Source organism: Corvus kubaryi, unplaced genomic scaffold (genome assembly GCF_017639235.1).
Source record: "Corvus kubaryi isolate FWS band 111438036 unplaced genomic scaffold, C.kubaryi_AGA036_p1.0 37264, whole genome shotgun sequence".
In the NCBI taxonomy this organism is placed as follows: domain Eukaryota; kingdom Metazoa; phylum Chordata; class Aves; order Passeriformes; family Corvidae; genus Corvus; species Corvus kubaryi.
In genome coordinates this window covers 2,284,454-2,292,304 of record NW_024581079.1, presented here as the reverse complement: position 1 = coordinate 2,292,304, position 7,851 = coordinate 2,284,454, and the positions used below count along the sequence as shown (strand labels likewise).

Genomic DNA, 7,851 nt, shown 5'->3' with positions numbered 1-7,851 from the left:
GCAGGCAGATGGGAGAGCCCGGGGCACACACGCTCAGCAGCTACTCCTCTTCCCATTTTAGGAGCCTTGAATCACCCAGAGCTGTTGCTCTCACTGAGGCCACTTGATTTAGTTTTTAATTGCTGAAGATCAGAGTTCAAGCGCGAGCTGGGTTCTGTCAGCAGGCTCACGGCTCAAAGCTGCAGTCACTTTGCACATCCCTCCTTAGAGGTTGGTTAAATAGAATAAACTCATCTTACATCAACAGAATAAATATAAGAAACTCACCTCACCTGTCTGCCCAGGAGCCAAGGGAGAGCTTCAGAGGAATTCTGAGGCTGTGCACTCCAGAGCACTGTGCCTTCCCCTCGCTCTCAGCTTGGATAGCTCTTCCCAAGGCACCACCAGCTGCTGCCTCCACTCATCCATGCAATGCCTTTGCCTATTTTCCAAGCTTATTTAGGTGCTCAGCTATGAGCACATCTCCCCAAAACACATCCCACCAGCACAATGAGAATGGTGCTTATTCAAGCTGGTAATCTTTATGAAAATTATGAGATAGGAATAGGGCTTGTACCAAAACCTTGTGCCAGCTCCATGGCTGAAGCTTACAGGAGTTTGACTTCCAGCCTGGCAGGACATACATTCTTTTTTTGCCCCACTTTCCTCAAAAATTAGCACTTTCTCCCTCTGACAGGTTCACATTCATTAAGATAAAAGATGCTGTGTCCCTCTGAGATCAGCTGTACAGGTAAAACCCCTTCCCTAGGACACATGGCAGGTTTATCCAACAACTCTGGTTTATTGACATCTGTCAAAACAGTGCAACCATATACAAAAATTCATCTTCACAAAAGTGCTACATTCATATTAAAAAAAAAAAAAAAAACCTGTTGGATTTCATTCATAAAAAATTTAAACATTTCTTTTTCACATTCATAGAAACAGCACAGCTGGTTTGTACCATGAGGATGCAGGTGATGCCCAGGGCCTGCACCCCGCTTTGTCCCAGGAAACCTGGTGTGCTGGATACCTGCTCACCACAGGCACCAACTGTGGTGACAGCTCTGCAACAAGGCACACTTCATCTTCTTCCAGTGGCAGGCACCTCTCAGTCACCAACAGGATGGCTACAGCACATTCCTGGGAAGGCAGGAATGTGAGGGAATCCCAAGGCAGCCGGGTGTCGGATCCAGTGGGTGCAGGTGGGATGGCCACAAAGTCTTAATGAGAACTGGGCTGAGTGGGTCACTGCCCGTTCCCAGAGCTCTGGAATAGAATAAAAGGAGTCAATTTTACTTCTAACACTAGCAAAGAAAAAGGGAATTCAAAGGCTAAATCAAAAATAAAACAACTTTTTAATGTTTTGAAACATGCCATGGCAGAAGAGCACGAGAAGGGCAGGTCTCCAGCTCCTAAACCACTTCTGCTTGGGAAGAGGAAGTGAGAATTATCCAAGTCTCACTGAAAGAACTACCCAAAGTCTCACTCAATCCTCATTAGCAAAAACTGAGATGGGTAGACATCAATACACAGAGTTTCTTTGGAAGAGCAGCTATTCCAATCATTTTTATACCTTTTATCCTTTACAGATGCCTCCAACAAATCAAACTTGACAACAAGGCAGTGCTGAGGACACAGATTTCAGCTGAAAAGGGGTTTTGACAGGAAAATAAGAACTAAACCCAAATGCCAGGCTCTTGGGAGAACATTCCCTCAACAGACTCCTACTTTTCCTACCTCTGCCTCGGCTGTGCACACAAACATGGGAGAGCTCTTGAGGAGAGAGAAGAAGCAAGAGAAGGAGGCCCTTTACTCACCTCCCCTTCCTTCTGCTGCCCAGGAATGTTCTCCTGCCCAGGAATGTTATCCTGCTGCCTGCTTGCAGCCCACGGCAGGAGGGACCAGGCTGTCCAGCTGCTGCCAGTTCCCCGTCTGAACCAGCCACTCATAGAATTTGTTTTCTACCAACGTCTGGAACTGTTTCCTCTGATCCCTGAAATGGAAACATCAGCAGGGAAATATGGAAAGATCACATTTCTTTACAGTGTTATACTTCTGCCACCTCTGCACTATCTGAACAAGCCTCCAGATGTATCAGGAAGAGCCAGGCTTGGTTCCTGAACCTTGCAGGGACAGCCAGAGAAGGTTTTTACCCCGTGAATGTGATGATAATGAACCCCAAAGGCAGAACCTGGTGGAGTTGGAGAAGTCATACAAAATTCCCCATCCCACGACCACAACCACCCTGCTCCAGGGCTGCCTCCACTTTCCCCTCAGAGCACAGCTGAAAAACTGTCTGAAAAGGGAGAAAACTAAGATTAGCAACCAGTGCTCAAGCACTAAGGACACGAAATTCTGTTCCCACAGCACCCAAGAGGATGGAGATCAGGGAAAAAATGCACCTATAAACACTCCTCACATCATTCCCGTTGCTCATTATCAACTTTTGGGGTGTTTTTGGCCAGCCCAGCAGTAACAGGGTGGGCCACTCAGCTCAGGCTAACTGGCACTGGTCAGATGCCCAAAAGCATCTCCAGAACAGCATCCCAGCCCTCTGGGTTCAGCTCACATCTGGAATTTCTTAAGCCAAAAGTGGCACAGGTGTTGAGTAGTTTACACAATTCATTTCTGAACACCAATAAAACATGAACATTTTTCAGTATTCTGGAGATTTTATGTGGGTTTGCTTTGAACCCATTCCTAATTTGATGTGCTGACCCCATTCTGTACTGGGAAAAGCAGGAAACCAGCTCCAGAGGAGACCATGAAGGTGATCAGAGGGATGGAGCACCCCTCCTCTAAGAAAAAGCTGGGATATTTGGGATTGTTCAGCCTGGAGAGGAGAAGCTTTGGGGTGACCTAATTGTGGCCTTCCAGTGCCTGAAGGAGCTACAAGAAAGATGGAGAGAGAATATTTCCAAGAGTCTGAAGTGACAGCACAAGGGGGAATGGCTTCCCACTGCCAGAGGGCAGAGTTAGATGGGATATTGGGAAGAAATTCTTCCCTGTGAGGGTGGTGAGGCCCTGGCACAGGGTGCCCAGAGAAGCAGTGGCTGCCCCATCCCTGGAACCATCCCAGGCCAGGCTGGACAGGGCTTGGAGCAACCTGGGATAGTGGAAGGTGTCCCTGCCCATGGCAGGGGGTGGAATCTGGTTGGGTTTTTAAGGTCCCTTCCAATCCAGGCCGTTCCATTCAGTTCTGTCCCATGTATCCACATCCTTTTTTTAAGTTAAGGCTGCTGTCTGTATGTTCTCTTCCATTTGAGCCATTCCCCAGGGTTCTGGGACACAAACTAACCCAAATTCCTCCCCAGTGAACACAAAAGCAGCCACTTCTTTCTTCCCTTGTGGATTTATCTTCTCCAAGAGCTTTTTCTCTACCTTGATCTGCTACTGACCCTGAAAGACTTTCTGTCTGATACGCTCGGAAAATGAATAAACAGGATTTTATGCTTTTGCAAGTTGCTCCTCAAGCTGTCTTCTTGGTCCTGTCTTACGGGGGTTTTACTTTCAGCCTGGCAGGATTTACATTCTTTTTCTGCCCCACTTTCCTCAATCAGACAACTTCAACTTCTTGAAAGATGTCTTCTTATTTCTAACGCTCTCTTTCACCTCCCCACTTGAGCACAGCAGCTTCTTTCTTCCTACAAGCCTGATATCCTGTTTGCTCTAAGCTTCCTACTTGTCTCCCTTCTTGTTTCCCTGCCTGAAGGAGACAACAGACTTTTCCCACTGCCAGCTGCCCAGTTTGTTTTCAACAAGCTTCTGAACTTGCCAGAGTTTTCCCCCTTTTATGGAATAAGCAGCGAGCTCTTGCCTCCTGTGACTGCGGCAGACGATGGCAAATCTAAGCACATCATCCCTATTTCCTCACACTTCTTTCACAGGGAGGTTCTGACGGGCCAAACACCTTCCCCAAACTGTGGTGGGAAGCAGCAGCCCTGGGAGAACAAGAGCTGGAGCAGGAAGCACCATGGGTGAGGCTGACAGACACAACAGATGACTCCAGCACAAGGGCTGAATTCTCTTCCCTCTCTGCTGCACCTGAAGATTCAGGGCTGGGAGTTGGGAAGGTTTTCTGTCCCCACTTCTGGGTCATGACTGCTCTGCCACCCTCCTCCTGTAGCAAAATCCCACCCTGGAATCCTTTCCCTCTCCCCAAAGTGCTTTTTGAAACAGCACTTTCTCTGCTCAGCACAGAGGCACCCGGATTCCAGGAAGGAACAAGGGAAGCCCAGGGAGCTCCTCCAAAACAAGGAGCCAGCAAATGAGCCAGAACTCCTCAGCCTGGTACAATGGGAAGTCTTGACAGGAATGCTTTCCTATTCCATGTTTCCCACAGGATAAACTCCTCCAAGATCACTGCTATCAGCACCCAGTCACACACCCCTTGCCAGCCATCAACTGACACGGAACAGAAAATCTCCCTAGTTTAGGCATGCTTTAGGGAAGAAAACTTGTTCTCATCAAGTCTTTACAGAGGGATGTTGGAAAAGGGGTTTTATCCCCATTCTGTGCTTGCCAAGGAAGCTGGGCAGAGGATTCCATGTGATCTGCTCCAGAGGAATTTAAAAGCTACTGCCCACAGGTGATCTGCTGCAGTGATCCGTGTGCACACTCCCAGCTCACCTCAGCAAGGGCTGGGATGGTCATTCACAGCTTCAATCCCAGGGTGAAGGCTGGGCTAAGAGGGACCCCAGGCAGCTCGGGGTGCACACCCAGCCCTGGCCCAACCCACTGCCAGGGTGGATCCCTCCCCTCGGCAGTATCTGGGAGTGCCTTTCCTGGAATCCCACAAGCCGGGAAAATGCAACCATGAGACAGCACCTCCTTCAGAGCAGCGTGGGCAAGGGAGGGGATCCTCCCCCTTCACTCCACCTGGTGAGGCCTCACCTGCAGAGCTGCCTCCAGCTCTGGGATACCCAGCACGACAAGGATGTGGGGCTGCCAGAATCCAGAGGAGGCCACGGAGGTGTTCCAGGGCCTGGAGCCCCTCTGCTCTGGAGCCAGGCTGGGAGAGCTGGGGGGGTTCACTTGGAGAAGAGAAGGCTCCAGGGAGACCTTAAAGCCCCTTCCAGGGCCTAAAGGGGCTCCAGGAGATCTGGATAGGGACTTTGGAGAAGGGACTGGAGTGACAGGACACAGGAAACGGTTTCCCAGTGCCAGAGGGCAGGGTTAGATGGGATATTGGGAAGGAATTCCTCCCTGTGAGGGAGGTGAGGCCCTGGCACAGACTGCCCAGAGCAGCTGTGGCTGCCCCATCCCTGGCAGTGTCCAAGGCCAGGTTGGACGGGGCTTGGAGCAGCCTGGGATAGTGGAAGGTGTTCCATGTCAGGGGGTGGAACAGGATGAGCTTTAAGGTCCCTTCCGACCCAAAGCATTTTGGGATTCTACAACTCTGAGCTATGCCTGTGAGCATTACTCTTCCCACTTTATCAAGCAGAATCCCAGGATAGCTAATTCCTAATGCTCTAGGACTGCCCTGCAAGACATGGCTCACACAACCCAACCCACCCTTCAAGGATTTCTGTAGAACCCCATCCAACAACCCTCTCTGTCCACGTGGCCGAGCTCTGCCCTTCCTGGGGGTCACTCACCTGCTCAGCCCTGCCTCCTTCACCATGCGCTGCCACACCTGGACCTTCTGCTCCCGCTGCCTCAGCACCTCCTGGTACTCCTGGGGAAGCCCCCCTGGTGTCTCCACGGTGTCTCCTTCCATCTCAAAGGGGATCACAAAGGTGTAGAAGTCCGAGGGGGGCAGGAGCCGGAAGACGCTCGTGTCACCGCTGTCCCCGCACACCAGCATGGGGCTGTCCCAGTAGTTTGGCAGAGTGGCCAAGCCCACCTGAGCCATGTGGTCTTCCAGCATGGGATAATGGGTGTGGAAAGGGGCAAAGCTGACTGCCTGGTTCCCCGAGAGGATGAGGGGCTGCGTGGGTGTGAGAGTGTGGAAAGTACAGCCGGTGGTGGACGAAAGGGACAAGCGATGGCAAACCACGATGACCTTGATGTTGTCACAGCTCTGGACGTGGACTGATGTCTCCACAGGGCCCAGGACAAAGGTGCTATTCCGGCACTTCTCGATGGTCACGGATCTGCCAAAGAAGCACAGAACCAACAGGGTTGGAAGGAACCTCCATCCAGTCCAAGGCAGGGTCACCTGCAGCAGGTGATGCAGGACCATGTCCAGGTGGGTTTGGAATGTGTCCAGAGAGGGAGACTCCATGTCCTCCCTCAGCAGCTGTTGCAGTGCTCTGCCACTCTCCAGGGAAAGAAGTTCTTCCTCATACTGAGGTGAAGCTTGTTGTGTTTTAGTTTATGGCCATTGCTCCTTATCCTGTCGCTGGCACCTCTGAACAAAGCCTGGCACCACCCTCTGGCACCCCCTGGACATCTCTGCATGGATTGATGGGATCCCCTCTCAGTCCTGTCTTCTCCAGACTAAACAGCCCCAGCTCCCTCAGCCTTTCCTTGCCAGGGAGATGCTCCAGTCCCTTCCTCATCTCCACACCCTCCACTGGAGCCTCTCAGGAGCTCCTTGTCTCTCCTGAGGAGCCCAGAGCTGGACACAGCACCCCAGATGTGCCTCACAGGGCTGAGCAGAGGGGCAGGATCACTCCCTGACCTACTGAGAACGCTCCTCCTAATGCCCCCCAGGGATCCCATTGGCCTCCTGGCCCCCAGGACACGCTCATGGTCAGCTGGGAGTCCAGCTGTGTGCCAGGAGAACCCAAACTCACCGCAGAGGGGACAGCAGGTAAATGAAGGACTCGTTGCAGCGATGGATTCTGACGTGAGCCCCCACCAGAGTCTCCGAGCTCTTGGCCAGGGTCTGCCTGTACACCTGGCTCATGATCACCATGGGGGACACCTCGGGCACCACCCGGGCACTGCAGGCAATCTTGGCTCTCCTGGTTGTTCCTTCCACTGCAAAACAAAGCCCACAAAAGTTCAGGGTCCAGCAATCCCCCGGGAAAATAATCAGTCCCAAAGTTCAAGGATGGTACTTGTCACACCAGTTACACCACCCCCGATGCCTCCTGGGCAGGTCAACAGCATGAGGCACCAGAAATTTCAGAAACCCAGAGACACTGAAGGATCAAAACCACTTCAAGATTACTTAGGAGCAGCCAAAACCTCCCACAAGCTCCAGCCAGTCCCGAGCAAGGAACCTCTACTTCCACAAGCCTGTTCCTGAACACAAGACTCAGCTTAGCAGGAAGATCCTCAGGGCAAGCTTTAAGCAGGAATTGTGGGTTTTAAAAAGGGAAATGCTCCCTCTAGGACACAATCCTTAAGCCCTTCCCCATGCTCCCTAACCCACTGCCTCTCTTGGGATCCTGCACCAGGGAGACAAAACATGGAGTTAAATTCCTTATCCTAAGGGGGAAAGGGCCTTGGCTCCACTGCCATGTCCCTGAAGGAGAGGGGCTGGATTGGAGACAAGGAAACCTAGACCAGGTCCCCACTGCCAGATCCCTGATCAGCAACAGCAGCCGCGTTCCCATTTCTGGGTTTTGGGGGTTTTTTTTCCTAAATTTTATTTATACTATTCACCTGTATTTCTTTTTCTGTATTCCTGAATTCATTTCTGTAGTTCTAACTTTCTACATTTCTATTTTCTGATTTCTCTGTGTTTCTGTATTTCTATTTCTGTATCTTTCTATATATTTCTCCATTTCCGTATACTTCTCTATTTTTCCATATTTCCATTTGCCATATTTCTGTGTATTTCTACATATTTCTATTTTGCCCATCCCCATTTCCTCCACATCCCCATTCCCTCCCCCACATCCCCATTTCCCCCCCACATCCCCATTTCCCCCCCACATCCCCATTCCTCCCCCACATTCCTCCCCATTCCCCCCC

At 51.1% G+C, this 7,851-nt stretch overlaps 1 protein-coding gene across 1 annotated transcript in view; it reads right to left on the bottom strand.

The window, feature by feature from the left end:
* Positions 1–761: 761 nt before the first annotated feature.
* TBCCD1 (TBCC domain containing 1) overlaps positions 762–7,851 on the bottom strand; it is a 9,902-nt gene continuing 2,812 nt past the window's right edge. The window contains exons 4-7 of the mRNA XM_042024683.1: positions 6,723–6,909; positions 5,580–6,077; positions 1,800–1,975; positions 762–1,248 (exon numbers count right to left, since the gene is read on the bottom strand). Coding sequence (XP_041880617.1) covers positions 1,846–1,975; positions 5,580–6,077; positions 6,723–6,909 — 815 coding nt within the window. The 3' untranslated portion in view covers positions 762–1,248; positions 1,800–1,845. The remainder of the gene's footprint in view (positions 1,249–1,799; positions 1,976–5,579; positions 6,078–6,722; positions 6,910–7,851) is intronic.